At 37.3% G+C, this 26,947-nt stretch overlaps 1 protein-coding gene and 1 long non-coding RNA gene across 12 annotated transcripts in view; one reads left to right on the top strand and one right to left on the bottom strand.

Annotated features, from left to right (window-relative positions):
* Window positions 1-276: 276 nt before the first annotated feature.
* On the bottom strand, window positions 277-20,158 carry LOC113533334 (tubby-related protein 1). 6 transcript variants are annotated; one of them, XM_053230791.1, is made up of 15 exons: window positions 20,029-20,158; window positions 11,599-11,650; window positions 10,913-10,946; window positions 7,978-8,104; window positions 7,739-7,855; window positions 7,405-7,539; window positions 6,287-6,397; window positions 5,939-6,091; window positions 5,760-5,845; window positions 5,326-5,493; window positions 4,417-4,532; window positions 4,230-4,338; window positions 3,998-4,096; window positions 3,523-3,694; window positions 277-3,248 (listed from the first exon to the last, which is right to left on the bottom strand). In XM_053230791.1, the coding sequence occupies exons 1-15, from the start codon at window positions 20,048-20,050 to the stop codon at window positions 3,115-3,117; spliced, it is 1,635 nt and encodes a 544-aa protein (XP_053086766.1). In that variant the 5' UTR covers window positions 20,051-20,158; the 3' UTR covers window positions 277-3,114. The 6 variants fall into 6 exon arrangements, with proteins under 6 accessions (XP_053086766.1, XP_053086775.1, XP_053086777.1 ...); XM_053230800.1 differs by having other exon boundaries at window positions 4,417-4,529; XM_053230802.1 differs by lacking the exon at window positions 20,029-20,158 and adding an exon at window positions 11,928-12,100 and having other exon boundaries at window positions 278-3,248.
* The window catches only part of LOC113532565 (uncharacterized), a 32,129-nt gene continuing 17,735 nt past the window's right edge, over window positions 12,554-26,947 (top strand). The window contains exons 1-2 of one of the 6 annotated variants that reach the window (XR_008301169.1): window positions 12,554-19,151; window positions 19,530-19,782. This is a non-coding gene — a long non-coding RNA (uncharacterized LOC113532565). Of the gene's footprint in view, window positions 19,783-22,925; window positions 26,696-26,947 lie in introns of those variants that run through there. The other 5 variants (XR_008301174.1, XR_008301170.1, XR_008301167.1 and 2 more) reach the window with 5 other exon arrangements.

Here is a 26,947-nt window from a genome sequence, read left to right as displayed (position 1 = left end):
GTCAATCAACAACTTTAGAGGCGGGCACTTATCCCAAACCCCGCCCCTAAAATCCATGATTGTACAGTATATTCAAGAGAGAAAAAAAAAAATTCCAACCAACTTTTCTAAGTATTGAGAGCATCTCAAATCTCAAACAGTGAAATAATGTAATGTAATTATAACAAAATCAAATGACTAGATTCAAGAGTTTGTTTTTTTTTTTAAACTAAGCCAATTCTTTACTTAGCTACACTGTAAAGCTTTTGTAACCTATCACTGAACAGTCCAAAGTCCAGTCATTAAAAACATTTTGTATATTTTGCTAAAGCATAACCCAACCTCAATCACAAGAAGTAAACTGAATAATCTGAGTTAAAACAGAATGAAGACAGAAGACAGAGTTGTGGGTTTAAAAGCATGGATTTTTGAGGATATTGTGATAACATTCATGCACAGAGAACCGACGAGAGCAGCTGGTGAATTTGGACTGAAATTCAATGAAGTCTTGAATGAAAGCAGCAATGTGAATATGAGCAGCTCCCAAACCCTTAGAAGGACAAACTTGTCCAGGAATTCACTGAGAATTTGTCAGCATTCCAGAGTAATGAGTAAGCACCGAAAGTTCCTCACGGTTTGCTTTGCCACTTTGTCTCAAGAGAGCAGAGCAGTTCAACTCAGTGATGTAATGCTCTGGAAGAGAGCCTAAAATGAATATATTTCTTTTTCTTTCTTTCTTTTTTTCCCACTACAGTTCTCCCCTCACCCTTTTAGAAACCTATAGCTCCGTCTGTTGGCTGAGCTGGAAACCTGCACCTCAAAAAAGTTAGTAACATTCAACTTATTAACTGCCTCAAGGAGAATACTTTTGTGTAAAAACTTCAAAGCTATCACATCCTTGACAAAACATTCTCAAATGTGCGAGTCTGCCAACTAGCTGAACACCCCTGAGGCCCTTGACTATCTTCATTATATACACCCCTGGGCAAAACAAAAATGGGTCAAACCCAAAATGGCAAATATTTAGCTTTTAATGATCTTAACGACAAATCATTGGTCAGAAAATGAGCAAGAATTAAGCAAATGCACTCCTGAGAGCTCGTGTGCCTCCATTTGCTGGTTTACTTTTGCTGCAGTGAACTGTTTGTTTGGGGAAAAGCTAGAAACAGGGAAATTCACTTATATAGTCTTCTTGTACGCAAAGGTAAAATCATGCTAATGATTAAAATTCTACATACAATTCAAGCTAACACATGTCTGACTGAGTGTACAAAATTTTCCAAAAAATATCTTCTGGGATGTTTTTTTTTTCTTAAAAGATTAGTGATTATTTGGTTATCTGCCGCACCTGATGCAGCTCATCAAGAGCCACAAGGCTTAAACATTTAAAGAAACCAAAGGGAAAAGCTTCCCATACTAACTTCATTTATCTATTTGTTTCATTCTTTCTCATTTCTTGACCAAATGACCAATGATTTGTTGTTAAGACCATTAAAAGCCTAATATTTTTGCCATTTTGGGCTGAGCAATTTTTTTTTTACCCAGGAGTGTACGGTTCCTACAGACAGACAGTTTTGGGTGCACCACATTTTTTAATCATAGCTTTTTGAATTGAAATCGCATCCAATGCTGAAGGGATTAGTTTAAGTCAGAGGAGTGATTCAGTGACTGGGGTGCCATTTTTGTCCCACTGATATTACATTTACAAATACCGTATGTATGTAAACTAAAAGTAAAAGACATTTTAAACATAGATAAAGTATCCTTCACAAAAAACCTATGTGCATGTTTCAGAGAAATAACTTAAAACGTGGATAAAACTTACACCACTTAGAAAGCGGCGTTTTTCCTTGACTCATCCAGGTCATGAAAAATGTAGATCCCACATTTATAGATTAATAGATTTCATATTTTAAAACACAAAATATTTGAAATATTCCACACGTTCAGCAGGAAATTGTGTCATCCGAATTCCCTGAAGATCGTGAGAGGAAGAAACTTTTCTCTTTCTTTTTTCAATGATACTGCGACATTGACTGACAATTGACTATAATTGACAATTGACAATTGACATTGACTACCCAAATTATAGACTGAAAGCAAATTATTAAAGAAAAAAGTAAATAATTAAAATGTCCTTAATGTCCTCATGACATTTTGTGAATTTGTTAATTCTATGCTAAAAAAAAACACAACTCTCTTAGGTAACCCCAGTCATGGAATCACCCAGAGGTGCACAGCTGTGGTACTGGAGAGCTGGAGTCACCAAACAGGGAAATCATCAAACTATGCTGTACTCCATCCCCCCAGGACCATAGTAAGAATGAAATAACGAAAAAAGGGGGGGAAAGAAATAAGCTTTGTACAGAAATATTTTATGCAAACATAAAATCTTCTTTCATTTTCTATGTAAAATCTCCTATCCCTCCCAAAACTGGGAAGGAATATGTCTCATGACCATAAACCAATGATGACATAATAAAACATTAAAAAGGCCATCAACACAAAAATAAGTTCAGTCCTACAATACGGAAATTATTTATGGATATAATGACATCTGTTTGAGGATGTGCAAAAAGAAAAACAAGGAAAACAAACACAGATAATGCATACAATATCAAAATTGACAATTTAACAAGATGAAATTAAAGCAATCATATAACACTTTCAAGACTTGAAAAAACAAACAAAACAAAATACTGTTATTAATTCTCAATTCTCTAATATGACTAAGTTATACTTTAGAAATGTGTATTGTAAAATAACTATAGCATGCAGTTTCCTGATGCATCGAAAGACTCATTTCATACTTCTTGTCTCTTCACAAATATCCAATTAATGCATGTTAAATGACCTGTGTCATATTATTCTGACCTGTGACTCAATATATCTTTCAGATTTAACAGAAAAAAAACCTGCCCTTGCCTTCTTGTCAAAACCTCCATCTCTTGTAAAGAGCCTTCAGAATGTGTGCCACCTGAGATTTTCCTAGACTTCATTATTTGAGAATAGCAGGTGAGAACTGCAGACTTTTCATCAATATTCTCATATAGCTTCTAGATCGATGGCTTTCAGTCTTTTCAGAGACATATAGAAGCATAGTGGTGAAGAGTACACTTTTGATGGTTGAAGCTGTCACTCACAGGCGATTTTGCCATCAAAGCTAGAGAGGGCAATAGCAAAGGCCTGCACTGCACACAGAGGATAGTTATAGTCCAGGGTGAAGGCATCATCTGCAACTCTCCCAAACTGCATCACTATGTAGTCCTCTGCAATCACATGACATACACTTGCTGTTACATTTAACCATATTACATTCATTGCCAGCATACAGCTAACTCATGACATGGGATAGAAGGGCAATATAAGTATTCCATGATTTTTAACTCATAAAGATACACAAAATAATGCAAATTTTTTTTAAAGTAATATTAGCAGTTGGAATCTGCAACATTTTTAATCAGATAATTGTATAGGTTATGAGAGCTAATGTTGTTACGGCTTTGCACCTACAGACTGAAGGATGCTATAAGGTTTGCTTACGGTCTTTGCTGTGAACAATCTGGAAGTTTTTGACAGAGGCTTGCGTGACTCTGCCGTTAAAGTTGAGCACATGAGACGACGTCTCCTCGTTCCACACAGGTGTCTTGTTGCGAAGCTCTATCAGATTCTCCATGTTCCTGTTTTGGTGTCGAATCAGAAGGCCATCATTTTCCTGTAAAGCATGAGATGACTTAAAAATCAGGTCAAAATAAATATGGTATGATTAAATAAGGAGGGGTAAAATATTATTTTATTATCAATGTGCCTGGTAAAATTCTGCATTACACCATTACAGTCATTGCCAGTTTAGATAATGTGATGTTCAACATTGTGCTTTTAGTGATACTGTATAGGTTACAGACAACAGGGGGCACTAGAAAACAAAGTAATTATTTATCTATCAGTTTTTGGTTTTTTTTACTTATATATATTGTAAGTAAGACTTTCTGTTTGTTTGTTTGTTTTTTCCCCTTACACTGCGTGGCCGTATGGGTACTCGTTCTCCATCCTTGTCCATGCCAGGGATAATGACAGTCATCCTTCTTGGACCCTTCATTCCCAGCACATTGGTCTCCTGAAAGACAGCCAGGAGGAAGATCTCATCACATAAAAGCATTCTACAGTATGTCTTATCTCCAAATTACTATCATTTCTAATCAAGGTTGATTAGGTCTCTAATAGTCACTGTAGTAAGTAGGTGATCTTACATAAATAATGGCTGCTAGTTCCTGCCTAGCATTCGACATATCAGGAAGTGCTCGGTCAGGATGAACAGCATTATCAAATACTGTGAACTTAGTGCCCATCAGATTGGACCTGAAATGACAGACATTCAAATGAAGTCATTAGCAAAAGGTGTAATCTGCAGGTACTGTGTAAACGCCTGCATCTTACCTTAATTTTCCTATGTAGTTTTCACCCCCCCTAGAGAGGTCAGTGGGGTCAATTGAGATCAAGTAGTTGGAGGTCGTGCTCTTTTTGCGTTTTCTCCCCGCCAGCAAAAAGACCTGCTTTTAATATAATCTGGTTTTTAGCTTTCAAGACATTTCCAGCTGCAATGTATTGTGTGAGAAGATCAGATATAAACAGTAATGATAATATTTTAATGAAATTCGTCAAGAATGCAAGACATTGCAGCTATAACGTTCTGACACTTTAGGATATTAATAATAAAGAAAAGATTTTAAATTGTTATACTTTTAAACAATATTTTGGAGTCAAACTTCTCACATATACTGTATGTATATTCCCATGTAGTGAAGTGAAGTGAAGTGATGTGTGGCCAAGTATAGTGACCCATACTCAGAATTTGTGCTCTGCATTTAACCCATCCAAGTGCACACACACACACAGTAGCAAACACATACACACCGTGAACACACACCCGGAGCCGTGGGCAGGCTTTTTTTTGCTGTGGCGCCTGGGGAGCAGTTTGGGGGTTCGGTGCCTTGCTCAAGGGTCTCACCTCAATCATGGTATTGAGGGTGGGAGAGAGCACTGATCATTCACTCCCCCCACCCACAATCCCTGCTGGACCTGAGACTCGAACCCACGACCTTCGGGTTGCAAGTCCGACTCTCTAACCATTAGGTGACTACCCCCATAATAATAATAATAATAATAATAATAATAATAATAATAATAATAATAATCGTAAATAATATTTATGATTTGACCACATGTGCCAAAAAAGTTCAGATAGAAATTATGTTCCAAGGTCTTGTATGATTTTGTAGAGTGTTATATTTCTAATTCCACAGATGATAAGAAGTGCTGATTATATGTGCAGTTGTGTCAGCACACCTTCTTTTCATTGTCTAGATGAAGGTAGTAAGTGGGATAAAGGCCCCGGTCCATTCCTCTTTTGTCACGGGTCACTTTACATTTCACTGTGATGCCCTGCTGTGCTGGCTGAAGCACAAACTCTTCCAGGTCATCAAACTCAATGACTGGTGAAGGGGCTCGTTCCTCCTTTAAAAATGTCCAGAAAGAGACAAAGTTTCATATCTGTCAAATAATTACATGCAAGGTTCATCAGATTCAGATCATAGTTGTGCTACGTGCTGCACATGCCCTTGCAACTGGCATCTGTACACTATGTGGCATACCAAGAAGAAAAGCCTGACTGGTCATATGACAAGGCTGGATGCTTTTTTTCTTTTTGTTGAAGACACATAAACACACACTCAGACAATAAAAGGGTTTGAGCACTTGCCAGTGACCCGACTTTATTTTACCTTTTTCCCCTTTTTGCCTTTTCCCTTTTTCTTCTTCTTTGACACCTCAGACTCTGAGTCATCGCTCTCTTCTGCTTTTGCCAGACCTGAGTAAAGAAATAATGCATTAATACTCAAATATAAACCTCTTGTGAGAGACCACTGGTTGATGACCATAAAGTAATTAGTTAATTACTCACTTTTGGACTTTTTAGACTTCTTGTCCTTGTCCTTGTCTTTATCCTTTTCTCTGCTAGCCTGGAACATAGAGCCTGGGTTCGAACTGCTCTTTTTCTTGCTCTTGCTGGTTTTGCTTTCTGGCTCACTCACCTCTTCACTGTCTGATTTGGCAGCTGATGACAGCGAAATAAAATCGATATAGACTCAAACACATACAAATCATCTCATATAAAAAAGATATCTGAAGGTATAAGAAACACTGAAGAATTCATTTTACATTGATCTTCATGCATATTTGCAAGTCCTTTATTGTACAACTATAATTGGTAGTAAGAAATATTAGATTGAAATAATATGTCATTAGTTACCTTTCTTTTTAGCCTTAGTGGTAGATTTGTCTCCATTTATCTGGAACATAGAGGCTGGCTCCTTCTTTTTGGTCTGGGACTTTCCCTTATTGTCTTTGTCTTCTTTTTCCTCTAAATGTTCACATCAGGTAATAAGAAACCTGGTTTCTGTACAGACAATTTCGACACATTTCTGGAGACATTCCTAACTAAACCTAGGCAGTTTGGACATTTGTGGTGCTTTAGTAAGTTTTCACTTTTCGAAACATTGGATGGTTCACTGACAAATAACACAACTATGCTATTACACATCTTCCTTTAAATGATGATTCTTTTATCAGCTACAAATCTACCTTGAGATTACTGCAAATGAGCAGTAAGTAGAGGCACCAGCAACAGCCCGTCACCTCTCTTTACCTCTCAGCCATCTGGCAGAAGGTACCACAACATCAGGGCAGGTACTGACAGACCCTGGAACAGCTTCCCTCAGGCGGTCAGACTTTTCACTCCACCACTCTGGCATGAGCACTTTATTGCACAATAATATCTTCTGAAATGTCCTCATTTGCCTCTCAAGACAGCCTTCCAGAGGTTAAATTTACTTATCTATATTCTTTAGGTTCTTCCACAGTTTTGTGATACTGCCATTTATAATGGGAGTGTAGTGTAGAGTGTAGTGTGTAGTGATCTATACTGTCCTGCACGTTTCATTGTATTGTACTACCCTTGTTCCTTTCAGACAATGTCACACAATTTGGACTTTAGATAGTCATTTTACCTTCATGTAGTCTTTGTATTGTTTTGTGTCATGCCAAAAGCATCTGTTTGGTCTCACTGTATAAATGGAGTGGAAAGGTGACACGCAGAAAGGTGCAGTTTACAAAATTCTCCTTTACATCTGTTTACATCTACGTGGTCATAAATGTAAATGCTTACGTTGCCCTAAAATGGTGGGCCAAATCTCTCAGACACTCGATCCAAAAAAATAAAAGCTAGCTTAATCCTATTACACTGCTAAAACCTAGATTATCTTGGAGAATGCACTCTACAAAACATAGCGCTGTACCCAGTACTCTTACATCAATACAAGAGACACGGAGAGACGCTAAATAATGTCGTACACTGAACATAGAGCCCACCTTTATGTTTAGATTTCTTGTCCTTGTCTTTTTCTTTGCCATCAGAACCGTCCTTTGAGGACTTTGATTTTGTTTTCTTCTGGGGTGTTGCCATTTCTTCTTCACCATCGCTATTATCTTCATCATCCGTCGAACCTGAAGTACATTAAACATAAACATATCTTAGAAATTCTGTACATTTGTTAAAAATCCCTTGCACTTTAAATCAGAAACCATACAAATGACATATTGCTTCATTTTTTAAAATCACATCAGCAGATATAATGGAATATGCAACATCTTTTACGAAAGATGATGATGATGATTATTATTATTATTATTAAAATGATCTTACTTTTCTTCTTCTTCTTTGGGGCACTTTTGGCTTTCTTTTTAGGCTCAGTCTTTTCCTTCTGTGAGGACTCCTTTTCTTTTTCCTTTTCAGTTTTCTTTTTCTTCACTTTTTCACCATCTGTTTGGAAATGTTGGTGTCTATGTTAGTGTTTCATGCTTCAGAATGACAGACTTACATAATGATGCAGTACATGGTCAGCAATGTGTATAAATGTCTATCTCACTTTTTTTCTATCTCACTTTTTAGAGTGGCGGGGCTGCTCTCTGTTGACAGGTCTCCATTTTTTTTATCCTTGCTTTTTTTGGATTTAGTTTCTGTCCCATTGCTCTCTGCGGGAATAGACTCAGCTTTCTTCTTTTTAGGCTTCTGATGCATATATTCTAATGGACAGAAACAAATTAAAGTGTCACTGCCAGACACATATGAATGAATAAAGGAAAGAAGGAAGGAAGGGAGGAGGGATTTTCATAGTATATCTACATTTATGTAGTAATATAAATAAATGAATGAGTAATGTTTAGAACTTACCATTTAAGAAAAAGCAAATGCAGCAAAGAAACGCAAACAAGCACTTGTGAGAAATTATTATTTCTAATTGTTTGACTATATTTACAGGTGAGATATAATGTTTGTATGTTAGGATATTTTTTAATGTCAACATCACAATATCCATTAAATTTCTCACTGATATAAACTAGCTGAACTTAGTTAAGAATCGGTACAATTAATGATGAGAAATTATACACCTTATGAAGAACAGAATATGAAAATATCTAGACTATGTTGCGTTTAGACTGCTTTGAAATATACCCATATTTCTAAGTTAAATAATATGGTAAATATTACTGATAATCATATTGTAGTTTTAATATGCAGTATTATAGATAGTCATGTATCTAACACCTGGAATGTCTTTCACTTTGCATGTAACTACTCAACAAACAAACCTTAACCTCAAACATTTTACTGTGGCAAGTTTTTCCTTGTCATGTCATTCAGTTTCTCGTCAACCTGCAAATCTGGTTTAGTTTTAAAAATAAAGTCATATAAATGGAAACAGTAACTGTATTACTGCATGGTAAATAATTAAACCAACAACCCGAAGCATAAGGAGCAGTTTAATTGATACAGAGTGCTATTATTTTTTTACAATCACAGCTGAAATGACAGACAAACTGATGTGTTTTAGGCTCTGAACTATTGAAAGGTTATGGAAAGGTTGTCAGTTTAAATCCTGGGCCCTCAAGCAGCACCTTTAACCTTCAACTGCTCAGCTTAATTGTAAGATGCTCATGCCAAATTCTCCTAAAATGAGTGAGTTTGGGATTTATCCACAGACCTTACAATAATATTGAATGTGTTCATATCTATGAGACAGTAGTTATACATCCAAACTGTCTCTTACAGCACAAATTCTATTAAGGAATATATTATATCTCAACCAGCAAACCTAAAATTAAAGCTTTTGTAATAGTAATGACCTCTTTTGGGTCAATTTACACAAACCTCTTGTGATAGTCTGTCTGTCTGTCCACTCTCTCTCTCGCTCTCTCTCTCTCTCTCTGTGAGATCTACTTAAGACACCATTTGAGCAGCACTATAAATACTCTTAACCTCAGACAATCCCCTGCACTAGGGGAAGCTGACACATATACAGTCATTCAATCAAGCTGTCTCAAAACAACAGCTTTCCTAAAGTAACAGACAACACATCATTCCTACAAAGCTAATACAATTTACAATACAATACAAAAATATAGACTGTTGCGTGTTGTGTAAATTGTTTTCCAACTATACACTATTTTGAAACTAATGGGCAAATCAACCTTGACATTATTAGCTTTAATTAAAAAATATATATTGTTCTTTATATTTCGAAACTTAGATATTTAATGGGACAATTGCATGATATTTCTATTATATCATAGCATGCTGTACAATTTCTAGTAACTTTACTGTAACCGTTTTTTGTTGTTGTTTGTTTGTTTGTTTGTTTTTTACATGATCACTCCACCATATAACATTTTCTTGTCTGTTATATGAGATAATTACTTATTGTAGAATTAGGTCTATGTAAAATTGTCCCAGGTTCATAGCCTTATTTCAGCATAGCTATTTGCTTGATATTTATAACTATATTCATTTTTTAGGCACTTCTCAATTTGGGGTGATGGTAAATGATAAATAATGAAAAATTTTTAATTTTTACACAAATCCAACTACAATACAATCTTGGTTCTACAATCAACATTAGCTTTTTATTTTTATTTTATTTTATTTTTGACACAAACTAATACTGTAAAGTTGGTATTATTAATTTCACTGCCATACATCTTCTCATCCGAGCTATTTTTTTTTTTCAACTGGTCCTACCATTCATTTCAACTGTTCCCGAATATTGCTAGTTGATTTATGTAGCTTTTACATTATACCAGATCAAGCCATAAAAGAAGATTACATTATTAAATTGTCTGTTTGAACAATTTCAACAGACTTGTTCCAAAAGAAACTACAAACACAACTGAATCTGATAGAACTACATTAAAGATATTAAAGCTATTTCAGTAATTTAACTGAGTAGGCTATAAATTCTGTATAATTTTCACCCCTTTGTCTCTCACTGCCCAATCCCTTATAAAACAGCGCACAGAACAAACTCACCTTGTCAGAAGACATTTCTTGGTATAGACTTTACAGATATAAATAATTATGTCCACAAGCTATGCAGCTGTGTTAGGCCTTAAAAATATTGCTGGTACAAAGAGTGGAAATTAATCTAGAGATGGGGGAGTGTAGTGCTCTACTCAATGAATTACCATCAGCAGAAAGTTGCTAAGAGGATTTGCCGGCTGACCCATCTGCTGTGCTGCCACGTCAACTTCACACACCAAATTAAGGGGGGGTGGGGGGGGGTGGGGGTGGTTATAGCTCTAAAAATGTGAATCAGACCTCTACCATATCTTTTTTTTAGCATGAGTATTGATCAGGCATATAAAGGTGAAAACGTAGAACATGTTGGACAGTCTTCCACAGGCACATTGGAAACAGAATCCAACTGCCAAGCCTAGATACTTAATCATCAGTAAATCACATCAGTATAAGTTCACATCTATTTTAAGTATACTATTCCTAAACTGATAATGATTTTTAACATTTAGTGACAAAAATACTCACCTGTTGCTCTCTCCTCTTTGTGTCATTGTGAAGTCTAAAAAGTACAATATATATATTGTCATAACGTCATAATGCATAGCTTAAATATATATATATATATATATATATATATATATATATATATATATATATATATATATATATATATATGTATATATATATACATTTAAGCTATGCATTATGACACTCTTTGAGAGAGCTACTGTTCAAAATGTAATAAATCTACCCAAATACAAGCAAAGGCTAGTTTTATAAAAGCATTTTTGAAATTACTGGCAATGGAAGCTCATTGGGTTTTGTATACTCACATATTTAGTGCAACTGGTAAACCCATTCAGTTAATTTTATACACATAATGGTTGGTTGTATCGCAGGAAAATGCTTTCCAAGATATGCATCGGGTAAACAGCAGTCCTAGTAATAAAGCCTACATCTGATTGCATGTAACCCAACTGCTCATTAAGATGTTGTTAAAATTGTGTCAGATTGAGCCAGCTACATGAGGCGTATTTAATCAAGCTGGCCGAAGGCATGAGGTCATGCAGTCTCTTACTGGTTTGTGTATTAACAGAAGAAGATGAAACAGCAAGATTGTAGTGTGGATGTAAGCAGCTTAAGAAGAAATTGAGAATTTGATGAGGTAATTAATATGGCATATAACAGTGAAGAATTGAGTGAACACTCACGTTTTCTCAGTCCACACTTCTCTCAGGATCTCTTTCTGTAGTGGCATAGTCACTGTGGAGGGGACAGATCAAAAAATTGAAATTATCCACAACAGTGGCATGAGATTTCACAACAACAAAAATCTGTTGGTGTTGGTGACAGCATAATTTGGCAGAGCATTCACATGACGTAAGTGTTATTTACATCCAAGAAAGATTTCACACATTCAAAGTCGCTATAGGCCAGCACAATGTCACCACAAACAACAACAACAACAACAACAATAACAACAACACCAAATACAATACCAGACAGACACACACACACACACACACACACACACACTTACATTAACAGCCAATAGTGTTCAATCTCATATGTAGGCAAATGTACGGATTAATTTCCAAGCTTCCACTCTGCTATTCCAGAAACTGAAATATCACAGTTTTGGCTGCCCATTCTGCTAAAGCACCCGGACCACTAATAGGATTTCCCCGAGAACCCAAAGACCCCACCTCCCCTATCCAAAGCACCCTCCCCTCTCAAGATCCTAATACACACTGTCCCTAAACATGCAGCTCATAGTATGTTTTGGTGTATTTGGAAACTTCTGCTCTCAGCCACTAGATGACAATAGTAATAAAGTTATAAAGACTACGGAAGACAGGTAGTTCTTAGTGTTAGCGTAAGATGGCACTATTCTCCAATTTAAACATGCTCCTGACTGCAAGGCCTACTTATGTTTCTCAACAGCCACACACCACTTGGCAGATAGCCTGTGGAGGGCAATGAATTCTGTACAGTCTAGGGGACATAGTCAAGTTCTTAAAGAGACACTACAGCCACAGAGGGGGGAAAGGATCAGTGAAGTCTCCTGCCTTTGTGTTTTCACTTGTGAATAAGGTACAGTGTATGTTTTCATCTTCTGGGGCATTTAGGGAAAAAAGGAAAAATATATTCAAAATGCAGAAACGAATCTGTTGTTCCTCAGGTTTTGGGGAAAGAAAAAGAATGTGTATGTGATGCAAAAGATTTCAGATGTTGATTTCAATTTCAGATTTTTGCAAAACCAGTTTTAAAATCATACACTGAAAATTTCCTTAAGCAGAAATTATTTTTTTTATAAAAAGTCTTTGTCTAACCCTTGAACATGACTCACCAATGTGAAATCATGGAAGCAGAAAAGTCAGGCAAGTGTACACACATCCAACACGCACACACACACACACACACACACACACACACACAGAGGAATACATGTTAATAGCTTTCTGCTGGTATCCAGGGCAGAGAGCAAACACTAAGAGGACAGGAAGAGCCTGATGTTTGCTTGAACTATGAGTGCTGAAGTAGCATGACTGTAAGGACATGAACTCACAACACTGTACAAATCACAGTCAGAGAGACACATGCACACAACTCCTATCTCAGGAAACACAAACAATAAGGACAACCCAGGGAGGTGTAGGGCAACGAAACACACGCGCACACATACACACACACACACATTCATACACACACACACTCACACCACTCCTAAGGGAGGCAAAGATGCCTCGGTGTGTCTCTGGCTCAGACATTCGTTGTGTCTTCCAGCAAAACACAAACAATGACAGGAGGTTTGCGTCTCACTGTAAATAAACCCAGCAAGTCAAGGCCAAGCCTATTGAGACCAGGGAAGCCCACAGGATAAAAGAAAATACTGTCGGTGTGTGCTCCCTCTTACACAATGTCCCAGCTTCCTCACAGGAAAATAGCTGGGATACAACAGACCCAAAATTTAAACACTGTCTAGAATATGTAAGGGCTCCAGGGAGCTATACGTTTGTATGTGTGTGTAAAAGGCCACGCCTGTGTAGCATATGCTAGCATGCCATTATTCTGTCTGAGGCAGCTGGGGTGCTAGGAACAGTGAAAGAGCCAGTGTGAAGTTGTTTACTGTCACAGACACACCACTTGACCTGATTTGCCCTCGCAGTGCAGTGGTCCCAGTGCAGATTTAGGATCAATTTTTACATTCTCTGTATCCTGGGTTTGGACCAAACTGGATCCAAAAGAATTAGTTCTATTCCTGATACCTGAAGGTTTTAGGGCACTTGACAACTGAAAACATTTATGTGATTATGGCATGCGTTGTCAGCGATTATTATTTCATAATAATTGCTGACAATTAACGGTAGATGCAATTATTGAGGCAGAAAACATGAACTGCCAGTGACACAGAACACAGGTATGTTTTCTTTTGCCTGAAAGAAAATGTAGGAACCAGGTCTTAGATATATCATGTTGTAGATATACAGTATTGTGCAAAGGTCAAGAAAATCTGTAAAAGATAGTTGCTTTCAAAATAAAGATGCTTTCCAAATAATCAAATGAAAATTTCAATACGTCAAATAAATACCAACAAATCGTAGGAAATAGTATTAAAAAAACATTTCAATATTTAGTGTGACCACCAGTTGCATTGCTATGCATCAGTTGTCTTAGGTACAATGTTGTGCAGTTTTATAAGGAAATCGACTGGTGGTTTGAAAAAAAAATCCCCTTCTTGATCTATCTTGTTTTGGTGAGCCTATGCCCGCTGTAGCCTCAGCTTCCTGTTCTTGGATGACAGGAGTAGAACCCAGTGTGGTCTTCCACTGTTGTAGCTCATCTACCTCAGGGTTCGACGTGTTGTGCAACCTGAGATGCGTTTCTGCTCACCACAGTTGTAAAGAGTGGTTATTTGAGTTAACATAGCCTTCCTGTTAGCTCGAATCAGTCTAGCCATTCTTCTGGCCTCATTGATCAATAAGGTCGAGGATGGGTTCCCTTTTGAGTCTGATTCCTCTCAAGGTTTCTTCCTTCTTCATGTTGTCTCAGAGAATTTTTTCCTTGTCACTGTCACTTCTTGCTTGCTAATTATGGATCTAAATCAACATCTGAATTTCTGCTTTGTGACAATGTCTATTGTTAAAAGCACTAAACGATTAAAATTAAATGAAATTGAATAATTATTGAATTCAAATACTCTTCATCACCAATGTTGAATTCTTATGCACTTGTTCTGGTTGTGAATGTAGTTAAGTATCTGTATCATATCTCTTGATACTGTTGTTAACCCTGTTTCCTTAATCTACTGTTATTTTGGTAATACTATCCCAGAATTAAAAAATATGATGAAAATAATAGATCATGGGACAAATAGGAGAATATATTCTTAAACTATGATATTATTGGCAATTTTAGAAGGAAAGTAATACAAGGTTGTATATAATCTATAAGTTCTTAAGATAGAAACTTGGGACAATGACCTGTGAATTTTATTTTTGGCTTAACTATTTCCTTCAATATTCAGCTTAACAACTGATTGGCTTTCTTTGATGTAACACTAAACCAAACTCTCATCAGAGAACATTTTCTCTGTATTCTGATACTATGCAAGGCTGTCACAAATACACACAGGAAAATTAAAGGTTAACTCAACCGGTTTTGTGAGCTACCATTCACCTCATATGACACTGCCAATGATCACGTGATAGCACTTCAGGGAAGTTTTGACATGATAATCTTGTTATTTTAGCAGGTATTGGTGAAACAAAAAAAAAGAATATGCATGTGATCCCGATGATTACATATGGCGATGAAATCCTTGCATGAAACCTGTTTTTTGTTCATTTTAAAGAAATGGGATGAAACGCTTTTAAGGCCAACGTAAAAACACTGCTGCACTTTGACGGAAACCACAAGACACAACCACATGCTTGGGGCGAGTTGCCATAACCTGCATTACAATGCAAGGCCACATTTATATTTGGTACTGTGCTATACTTCTTTCTGGAGTTAAAAATGCAAATAAAGAAAAATACTGGGAGAAATAAAATGAAAAAGACGCTGATCAAACAACTTGCTTCTGCAATATGTGTCGTGGTGTTATGTAAAGAGACTTAGTCAATATCAGTAGCTAGTTTATACTGTTTGTTAAATAACTCCATTTCCTGAACAGTATTTCTGTTCATAATTATTTTTAAGCTCATAATAACGGTTATTCTATAATACAGCTTCATTTCACTTCTCTTTGAGTTTACTGCATTGCTTTGCATGCAGCATTGTGAAATGACTCACGGGCTTCGCAAAAACTGAAGGAAGTACTATGCGTACCTTGGGAGTTTCCAATAAAATTGAGTGAAGAATAAAAGTTATTTTACAAGATCCATAAATTCCTTTATCATTTAATGATTTTGAAAATAAAAATCACTTAGCTAAGTCAGTTTATCTGCAGAAACGTAATGCTGAAATGCACACAAAAACATTTATCTGGTACACTGATCATCGGGTATTTCTGGAATATATTTTAAAATACTGGTGGTGCAGGGGGTAAAATTGCTGCCTCATAGTATGTGGGTTCTTGGTTCAATCCTGAGATCGGGTTACTGTCTGTGCAGTGTTCTCCCTGTGACTGTTTGGGTTTCCTCCAGGTTCTTCAGTTTCCTCCCACTGCCCAACAAGATGCCAGTACATAGTTTGTCTCATAGGTGTGAATAAGTGTGTGAATGTACAGATGCATGGTGTCCTCTGATGGCCTGACATCCCAATCAGATTGCATCCCCACACTGCGCCCAATGATCCTGGCATATGCTAAAAGTAAATGTCTAACTCACATTGTGCACTCTGAGAACTACCGCAAACCGCCTCCCTTTATGTACTCAACAGCACCTGCCCTCTCACCAGACTTATGCACTTATTCATCAGTAATTCTGGATTGTTACAATGATTTTCATACTCATATTTTCACAAGATTATATAAGAGATTAAAATTGTAAATTGTATAATTGTGGTTTTAGCATTTCTGTTGAGCTACTGTATGTTACAACACATTCCTCTTGGTTTGTGCTAAAATGGCTGATAGGTATTTCATTTGAACATGACATAGATGATGCTCTGAAACACTGACGTTTCTCAGACCGTGAGAAAATGGCATCAGAGTAAAAGATCTTGCACCCTCCAGGCTTTTAGTCCCAGCAGGACCCATGGCTTTCAATGATGCGGTGGGGAGTGGGGAGGGGACATTAGAACATGTCCAGATTGTTCCTCTTGCCCTTTTCTAACCTCCCAAAATCCAGTCATTAAATGTCATTAAGGCAGTAAGAGCCATTTGTGGAGGCGACACAGCAGAAGGCAGGACTATTAGTCCATCAGGGCCAATTTACAGTCTATGTGCCTGTTTAGATGAGCTCACAGGTGAGGCATGCAGAGAATGGTAAAGCCATAGCTATGGTTCCTGTGAGTTTAATAAAGCTGCAAAAACACAAATTCATTACCTTTTCAGATTAATAATAAAAATAACTAATAGGTACGTTGAAATAATATATGTAGAAAATTGTATTGTATAAATATTTGTATAGACAATGTGTAGGTTTTTCTTTTTTTAGTGACATCTAAAGAAAACAAATTGACCGTTTCACAGTATTCAATGGAATTAACTAGTCATTTAAGGTTTGCTTTAAAAGTCAGACTGAATCCAAGCCTGGCTTGAGGTATGGCATCTTTTGTCACTTCTTGTCAAACACAGCACTCCCTCCTCTCCAACAGCCCGGGCTTATCCAGAGTGTGCTTAATATGAGTGAGTCTACTTCAGTTTCCGTATGGTGAACATAGAATAGGCAAAAACTTAGTATATGTTTGTGTGCATCTGAGGTGGTGTGACACCTTTCACATGCTTTGCATATGTGGTTGCAGAGGTTAGTAAGTGATGGCTGAGTGTGTGCATGTGTGTGTGTGTGTGTGTCTGTGTGTGTGTGTGTGTGGTGTTAGTGCAATCATGGTTAGAGCAGGACAGTGTCCTGAGCTGACACCTGCCAACCACACGGCTGTGCAAACAAGCAACAGGTGGCCTCTCCCAGGGCAGACAGTTGACAATGTTACAGCAGATAACATAGTGCTTTTACTTGTTCTAGAATGACGCACGTTTGAAAACTGATAAAGAGTTTTGCCCTAGTAGATAACTAGGTTATGTGCACAGTCAAACTATATAAACAATATAGGTCCAAAAACCATCATAAATAATGATTGGCAGTGTATAATGCTAAAGCTTTAGATTATCAAAACATTATTCAGAAACCAACAATCCAAACTTCACAAACAGTGTAATTGCTTTATACTGCAGCTTCATCTGTGACAAGAATGAAAGCAGAATATCCATGCAGAGGGGGAAAATGTGCGTAGAACTGTCTTGGCTGCTCTCTTTTCCTCGCTGCTTCAACCCCCAGAGTAGTTGCAGCTGGCACATATGCCCCTCTCCCCTCGCCAGATACCCGTGTGTATTGATGGGAACCCCTCTACCCCCCTGGTAGGTTCACCCCCACTCTGACAATCTCTGGGTGCTTTAGAAACAGTCAGCGCTCTTCTTGAAACGCTGCCAACAGGGGCTGGCCCTAAGCCGGCGCAGCTGAAACTTTTACAAGCTCCCTGCTTGCAAAGGCAGGAAGGCAAAGACATAGTGAGAGATTTGTGAAGGCAGTCTCTCTCTCTCTCTCTCTCTCTCTCTCTCTCTCTCTTTTTCTCTCTCTCTCACTCTCTCTGTCTCTCTCTCTCACACACATTCTGCTACTGCTGCTGCCTCTGTTGTCCTCAAATTCTTTTAACCATAACAGACTGTTGGAGTGGACTACTGTTAACTCTGGAAAGGCTTTTCTGTATTTTTTTGCAACGGGGGTAGAGTGAATACGTGTTGGCTGCAGAGGGGAGGAGCTGAGGAGTACAGTGGGGAGAGCAAAATAAATGAACATACAACAAAAGCGAACGAAGGGGGCCGTGACATCACACACTGAGCTGTCCTGGACAATGCCTGAGATGAGGACGAGGGACGGCAAGCATAGCACTTGGCTGTGAAACTCTCTTTTTATTTCTCTCTCTCAACACCTTCGTCCCAGGAAGAGGGCAAAGTACACCTTTTTGGCAGTCACACTGGATTATTTTGGTGACACTTCTCTCTCTTGGCCGGCTGGCCGCCTGGGCTCTGAGCCCCTTTTCTCGCCACAGCTGAACAGGATTCATCACAGGAACAACTTACTCCTGCAAGTCACTTTTTTTAAAAAAAAAATCTCACATTTAACATTCTTGCAGACTCAGCGTGTTGGTGTCCTAACCAAAAAGAGGCCAAAAGTCTAGGACTGTGGACTGGCGGATTCTCGCTCACCTACAAAAGTTTCACATTTGGATTGTTTTGTAACTTTTTCCAAAGACTTTTTTTTCCCAAAACGATTTCTTTCCAAAGTTAGAGCCTGTATTGCTGCGGGTGTGCTACCCAAAAGAAAATTTTACTGTTATGTCTAATAGGGCGCGAACGTAATAGGGAAATTCATACAAAAAGCACAGGCAACACCAGGGCAGCTAAAGACGCTGCGATGACTTCTGTAGAAGGGGAACAGAGAGGCATGTACTACCTGGGACGAATGCCAAATGCTGACAAAAGACTTCACTGCACTCTCTCTCTCTCTGGGAGAAATCATAGTTCTTTATTCTAAGGGTGGCTTAAATCACTGGCATTATCTCTTAATTCGAACCTGCTCCTAGAACAGAAGCCAAAGCTTGTGTAAGTATACTGATATGATTCTCTTCATAGTTTTGTTTTCGCAACAAACATGTGCTCCTTTTTTTCCTTTCTTGGCAACTGTCATTGGTCATAAAGTGCTCATGGTGGGCTGTGTCAAGATATGTTGTTTTGCTGATTTTGGAGGGAATCCATTCTCCCTCCATGCCTCAGGGCCCTGGCAGGCGAACGCCGCGTAGTGCTCGAGATGAAATGGTGAAGGGAACCCTACTTTGCCTGGCAACTCTTGCAAAGACATAAACGCAGTTGCTCTCTCTTACCCAAAAGTTAAGACGTGTCCCAAAAGTATTACTACCCCAAATTATTTTTTTTCTTCCCTTCTCACACGGCTGTGACCTCATGCTGTCTCTTTCCCATTAGTTTCCTGGCATCATGGTCGTAGTGGGCAGGGAGATAGGAGGGCATGGCTGCAGACTGTTACTGTTGGCTTGGTTAGTTTCTCTCGTTTTCTCATTTTTCTCTGTCCTCTTTTGCCAGCGAATTATCAAGACACAGAAATAATCTCTCATCTCCCTCTTCTTCTACCTCCTCCTTCCCTGCCTACCCACCCGCCCATCGTGCTCCTTAGCCCTTGGCCCGAGTCGTTGTGCCGTCCTGCAGAATTCATACTCAGGTATTTCCCACTTTTCCTTCAGTTTGGACACTGTTTTCCTAACATTTAACTTTCTGCTTTCTCACAAGTGTTCCATTTTCTCCCTTTTGCGCTCATTCTCTCTGCCTTTCGTCCTCATTGTCCGCCTGCACACGTGTCTGTCTTCCCTCCGTCGCCATTGCTACCATATCCACCATTATGATGCGGTCTGATTTAAGAATTATTCTCTAGTAACATCCCATATTGTTAGAAAAATTCAAACCGTACTTGAGAAGTGAAGACTTTGCATCGTCTGATACTGACTGCAACTTCATCAGATTTCATCCATGACTGCATTCGTGTATTCACAGCAAGGCTGAGCTCAATCATTTCATACAACTTGTTTGTATAATGGCGGTCAACAAAGCACTTCACAAAGATGAGGTAAAGGAACGTATATCGTTTACTGTAAAAGCAACAAAATTCATTTCGTGTGTCGTCTAATAAATTGCAATGTAGAGATCTTTAAAACAAACGGTAAGTGCCTTTTGACTTATAAACAACAAAGCTGACAGGATAAACGTAAAGATAACATAGTCTATTTCTCTTGGCACTGAGAGCTGTTAAGGTAATCTCTCTTCTTGGGCTGATATTTAACTAGTATTGCTGAACCAAATGTGTAAAGAGAGGAATTAACTCTTCTAATGCAACAGGCAGCTTTGGAAAACAATAGTATTGATGGAATTAGCGTAATATAACAGATCTATAACGGAAAGCGTGAAAAAAGAAGAAACCGTGAATTAAGTTGATTTATACTGATCCATTCTCTAACATTACAGCTGTCGATGATGCGTTCAAGTGTTTAATATCTAAACAGCAGCTTATTTTTGATCTCACTAATCATGCATTACATGCGTACAAAAATGTAGAGTTCATCATTTGAGGTGCATATACAGAAAATACAAGATTTTGTTATGTACGCACATCCCTTAAATTCACATATATTTCCTTCATAGGAATTTCTATTCGTATTTCAGATAAGTCTGCTGGATTTGTGTAATGCAGATTTTTCGTGCGTGAACAAGTGGCTGTTCAGTACTTATTGCCAGCATAGTGTTTACAAGTACGTTCTACACAACACATAGCAGGATTAACTACTTTATGCAGTTTTTCTATAGCATAAAAAGGATCAGTCGTCCAACCATTACCATGCTATCACAAAGCGGAGAAAAAATGGGCGTATAATGTTGTCCAAAAAATGGAGATGGAGAGAGCAGGAGAGATAAAGGGCGGGGTGACAGGCAGAAAATGAGAAGGATTTCCCCTCCCCTCTGCTATCCTCAGATGAACTTGTCGTGTTACTTCATGATATTTTCTTTCAGGCCTGCCATCTCTACTTCCTGCTATTTTTGTGTCCCCTCCTCCCCCCTCCCTCTTTCTTTCTGCCTCTGTCTTTGACTATTAGTGGTGTGGTAACCAGGAATAAAGTCACACTTCCTTTATCAGGAAACACATTTCAGCTATGGAGTTTGATTAAAACTGAACTATACCATTTTTTTTTCTATTTGGAAACATTCCTAAACCTTGGATATGTATTTATTATGTGTCTAGCTGAAACGTTTATAGGTGTTGGTAATGGTTCCAGTATGATTTTAGACAATGTTAGTCAAATTCACTAAAATGTATCCAGAGATACAGGAGTATCAGCTTCAGTACTGGAGGAATTTCCTCTTTCCTGAACAGATATAGCATTACGGATCATTTTCAGAAACAAGAATATGACTTCTGTGAAGGTTTTGGTGTCTAATCTGACACCACAGAGTAACACTGACAAACCTTAATTTACAGCTTTTGCCCATGTGCAGAATGAGCTGTTTTACTACAGCAAAAGAAGAAATTAGTCTTGATAGCTTCTTTTGTTTGTTGAGCCACTATCAGAGTGATAAGAGATGAACTTGGAGACCTCCACGCACACAGGACAGAGTCAAACTAAGTCGGCAGAAGGCAAACTTCCTGTTTAGAGATGCTATTTTTGTGTGCAGGGCGGTTTCCCTGTTACTGCTGAATGATAGAAAGACTAACAAAAATTAACCCTTGTAATATTATGGCTTTGTTTAGTGGCAGAAAAAATGAATCAATTCCATCTGAAAATCTACAGCTTTGAACAGTGCAAAAGATTACTGCATTTGAATATATGATGGATGAATATGTTTATTCAGAAACTTATTAGTGGATTGCTAAATCAGCCTCCATATTTATTTTGTCACAGCAAAATCAGTGATTGGTGTTCGAATGGGTTTGTATATTGAACATGAACAGTTAAAGTAATCAGTGGTTCAGTTCAAAACTTGCAAATCTATTGATCCAGGCAGTTTCACGAGGGCTCTAACAGGGCTGTTGTAAAAACCTGTTCGCTTATCACTTTCTCTTAATAAAAGGTCAAAGGTGAAACAGCCTTCAATTCGGTTCATGTTGAAAATGTTACACAAGGAACCTTGAACAATTTGTTTGCACAGTAAAAAGCTGCCAAATAATAGCATTACACTGTAATTTTTTTAATCTGCATTTTAAGCCAATATTTTAGAATAGGTGCAAAAAGATTTCAGATTCAAATAAATGAGAAGTTAAATATCCATTTGAGTATAATTTCAATTATTTGTTCAGGAAAACATTGTACAGCTAACATATAATATCTCTCACCAAAGTGTATGATGACATAGGAAGTACTGCGTGCAGTGACCCATGAGCTTCAGTGAGACATGAATCATAAAAAAACAACTCAACAACTCAACTCAAAAAAAAGTAGGCTACATCAAAACACTGCACAGACTGTAAGTCAAATAAACAATGTTTTGTAAGAAAATACTTTTAGAAGAAATCTGGAAAGATTTGCATTATATGCATTACACTTCTTAAAGACAATTAGGTGACACCATAAGGCGTTATTAAATTGCCTGCATATTAAATATGCCTGCATTAATAAATTGCTCTTTGCACTTGAGGGGTTAAGGCCTAAAAACTGCCTCTTAAATGGTGAGTGCTTATGAGCAAAATACCAACTGTTCAAGTTTATAGTTTCTGTCCATCTATTTTAAATCTGCATTCTGAAGCAGTGTTAGCTGCATTCTTCTTTGACAGCAGTTTTCAAAATGGTCTGATTTTGATATTTGCATTTTATATTGCAGACTTGATACCATTCACCATCGAACTGATTCAACATCTCAATTAAGAGGTTTCTATTTGTCCTCTTCAAGCACCACCCCCCGCACTCATGCTGTTCTTTCCACCCTATCGAGTAGAGGGCCGCCTTTTCCTCCGCCAACTGCCATGCCAAAACATTTCAATCACTGCCCCCATTAATTAGGCCAAAGAAGAATTTTGCATGTTAATGAGCTACCATGGTGCTTTTCACTGTCTCTGGTTCACATGCTAATTTATGCAAAGTGACAGGGCAACTGCCCTACCCCTCCTTGCATGCCAGTCAATTGTTTGGACTGCTCCCATGACCCTTGTCTGCCACCCTCCTTGGGCACAGCTTCATGCCAGAGCTGGGCATTGTCTAACTGCCTCAGCTGCCACTGCAGACACCGAGTTAATGTGAGATCTGGGGTTTATTTAAAATAATAGCAAAAGATCAGATCTGCAGATCACTTCAGAATTACAATCACTTCAGAGTATTAATGATTACCATCATTAAACCTGCATATTACAAAACTAAAGACAGAATTTAACTTTTTTGACATTATATATATATATACATATATATATATATGTATATATATATATATATATATATATAATACATACATACACACCCACATATATACATATATATATCCCAAATATATTGGGATAATAAATATATATAGGATTGCATGAACACTTGGGCAGGTATTAGAGGTTCTCTCTCATCAGAGCCAAGCTATCTAAAATGGCAGCAGGACAGCCATTTTGTTTGGGCCCTTTTTTAACTTCCTCTGCACTGACTACTTACTATCAAGTGATATTTTGTGTACCACAGTCTGTTAAACAACAGGCTTCTGCAGGTTTCTAAGGGCCAGGTTTTGCAGAAAATGGGCACTATTTCCTGGCACAGATTACTTCTGCTACGTGCCAACCACTGAATGCCAATTCAGAGTTATGGATAAGATTTACCCAAAATGATCATGCTTTCCGTCGGGGCTGTGTTATGTCGGCCGATTATTTTGTTATTCATTCAGAAAAAGGAACAAAACGAGCTGGGTAATGAACTCAGTTTCTTACCCAACCACTGATTGCTGTTTGTGAGTTTAGATGAAGGGCATGACCTGACCACTGAGGAAAGATCATGGCTGATGAATGAAATTTCCCCCAGGATTTTTGAACCTGGACCAGGATTTCTCAAACCAAACCAAAAGGAAATACAGGAAAAAGAAATCGTTTCCTCAAGGTGATACACTGGATAACTGCTACCTCTCTCAGCAGGAGTGCCATTTAGATGTAAGATCACACTCATTACCTGACCTTAAGCCAAAGATTGCTGTGATATTGCTTAGTAAGCTTTTTGAAAAATTCCTTTTAACTGTTTTTTTTTTTTTTTAACATGTATTAACCAAATTCGGTGCTTTTAATCAGTAAAAAAAAAAAGGACTTCAGAAGGTATTTTTTCAGCTGGTCAGAAAACCTATTTGTTGCAAACAGCTAAAATATCCCAGAATGCATCACAATATTACTTTAATTTACACTAAATTCATTACACATGCTGTTGTATAATTCATTGTGCAGTCTATGCCGCAATCTAAGCAGTACTTTGCTATATTTTATGTTTGTAATATTTCATTCATAGTGCAGCAGCACATATTCTCAGTGATTAAAATTTCGTTGCATTGCAGTACAAACATTTGCATGTTATATTTACTAACTCAGGCCAGGAGATCACAGAACACTTGATGTAAATTGCAGTTCCATACTAAACGTTTGCTTCAGTAAACTTGCTAACACCAATGATTTAAATGCAGTTCTCAGGCTATTACTTTAACAAGTTCAGCTTCTTTATTATTTGTAATACTGCAATACTCAACTCATGACATGGTACTGTGGATGGAAGTGCCAGTATACTTTATAAATATCCTTGGGGGAAACATCTGACAAATGAATGCCAATGTACTATAATAATAATAATTATATATATATATATAATGACAAGTATGTATGGACAAAATAATTACATTTTACATGCTTAAGAATGCTTTATAATTTATAGAATAAAATGATGGAGTGTGTGGGGACAGAGCAGGGATGGTGTTGAGCCACATACTATGGAGACTGGAACGTGACAAAAGTATTTGGATATAAAATTTGAAATTTGAATTTTATATATAAGTAACAGCAAATAAAATTCTCTTTTCTCAATTCCCAGGGAAAAGCAGACGCTTTCAGAGTGGTCGAACAAATACCATTTTTTTATGTTCTACTCAAATTGCTAATTTTCTACAGTCATGTTAAACACTTGACACTTATTATATGCCCAGAGTAACAATTTAGGTAACTTTCTAGTTAGTTAGGCTAGGTTAGCTTGCTGGCAATTGTTAGCAGCTAACAGCTAAAGTTAACTGCTTAATAGGAATTTAGCAATTTCAGTAGAACATAAATCTTGCACTTAAGTCATTATGGTTTGTATCTTCTGTTTTGAATTTTACTCCGTGTCTCTTCACTTCCCCGGCGATGCCGACTGCTTCACCTACAGCCTAATTTAAATAAAATCTGCATTTTAAAGACTTCAGTGTATCAGATATTTGTTTAGAATTTGGAGTTTAAAATCTCAAAACTGTAACCCTTAATTTCAAATGATATATTTTCCAAACAAAGAAATAACATTGGCAAAAATGTATTTCAAAATGTTTAAAAAAAAACACTCCACAGGAAAATGAATTTAATTGAGTATGACATATATAAGTCATCTACATGAAATTCATATTCAAATACTTTTATCAGCTTCCAAGCTACATAAGGTACGGACAGTCAGGGATGAAGACAGATCTACATGGAGATTTCTAGTAGCTTTTGTGTATTGGGACCAGCAAAACAAGAAAAAAAATGTATAGATATATTTTTGACAGAAAATGTGCAAAATTTCCTTTGAAACAAATATGTCGCAATTCTATTAAGTGGCATGATACATTTCTAATTTTACTATTATATTTCTTTGAATGTAGTGTGCCTTATGATTCGTAATACAAAGAATATGAAAAAAATTGTAGCTAGATTATTATGTGTAGATTATTATGCTATATGTGTAACTGTCTTTCTCCAAACTCTTGTTGTAAATGCAGCTTTGGTGTGAAAGCTACTGTCCTTAAGGCTGAGGTAGTAGATTGAATAGTTGTGGGGTATTAATCCTCCCTCTGAGATAACTATACAATCTACTGTCTTTCCTAAGGAGACAGTCTGATCAACCTCCTGTTCATGAGTGACTGGACATCATGCTGATTCGACACCTACGCATGGAGCTTTCATTTAAAGAGCAATAGGACATTAATTATGTTGGAGTTGGCAGTTGTTCATTGTCAGTTGTTCTATAATATATGGTGTGTTGCAAAATTCAGCATAGAACTTTGCTGAAGCTCTATACATCTGGTAATGTGTTTCCACAAGATGAGGTAGTAGGTTGTATAGTTTGTGGGAAACATCACATCCTATTGAGGTGATAACTATACAGTCTATTGCCTTCCTTGTGAGACACAACAACATGTGGAGAAAGAGAAGGAGGTGGTCCTCAACAGTTGCCCACATTTCTACATAGCAGCCATGAAATGGAGTACCAGTCTGTAAGTCTACTTATCCGTTGTATTTCAAATTTAAATGTTTACCCCGCCATATTAAAATACATTGATCTTACTATAGACCACTCTGTACAGTGTTGATGCTATGTAATTTTTTTTTCCAGCAAATTTTTTAAAATAAATGTTGAAAACAATGTGGCGTGTTAAGACTGTAGGCATCTTATTGCTAGCGTTTCACATATATTAGGTACAAACACTATATTTATTAGTTGGTATGTCTTTCTTTTAAACATATAAATATGCAATATAGGGAATCAAGGGAGTTCCAAAAATCAGGAGAAAATTAAAAATAAAAAATTATTCATATGTAATTACTAATCTATTTCATTAATATAAAAATAAAATTATTCATATGTAATTACTAATCTAATTGCCAAATATATTCA

Source organism: Pangasianodon hypophthalmus, chromosome 2 (assembly GCF_027358585.1).
Source record: "Pangasianodon hypophthalmus isolate fPanHyp1 chromosome 2, fPanHyp1.pri, whole genome shotgun sequence".
Taxonomy (NCBI): Eukaryota; Metazoa; Chordata; class Actinopteri; order Siluriformes; family Pangasiidae; genus Pangasianodon; species Pangasianodon hypophthalmus.
Note: the sequence above shows the minus strand (reverse complement) of the source record. Positions and strands in the feature narration are given on the sequence as shown.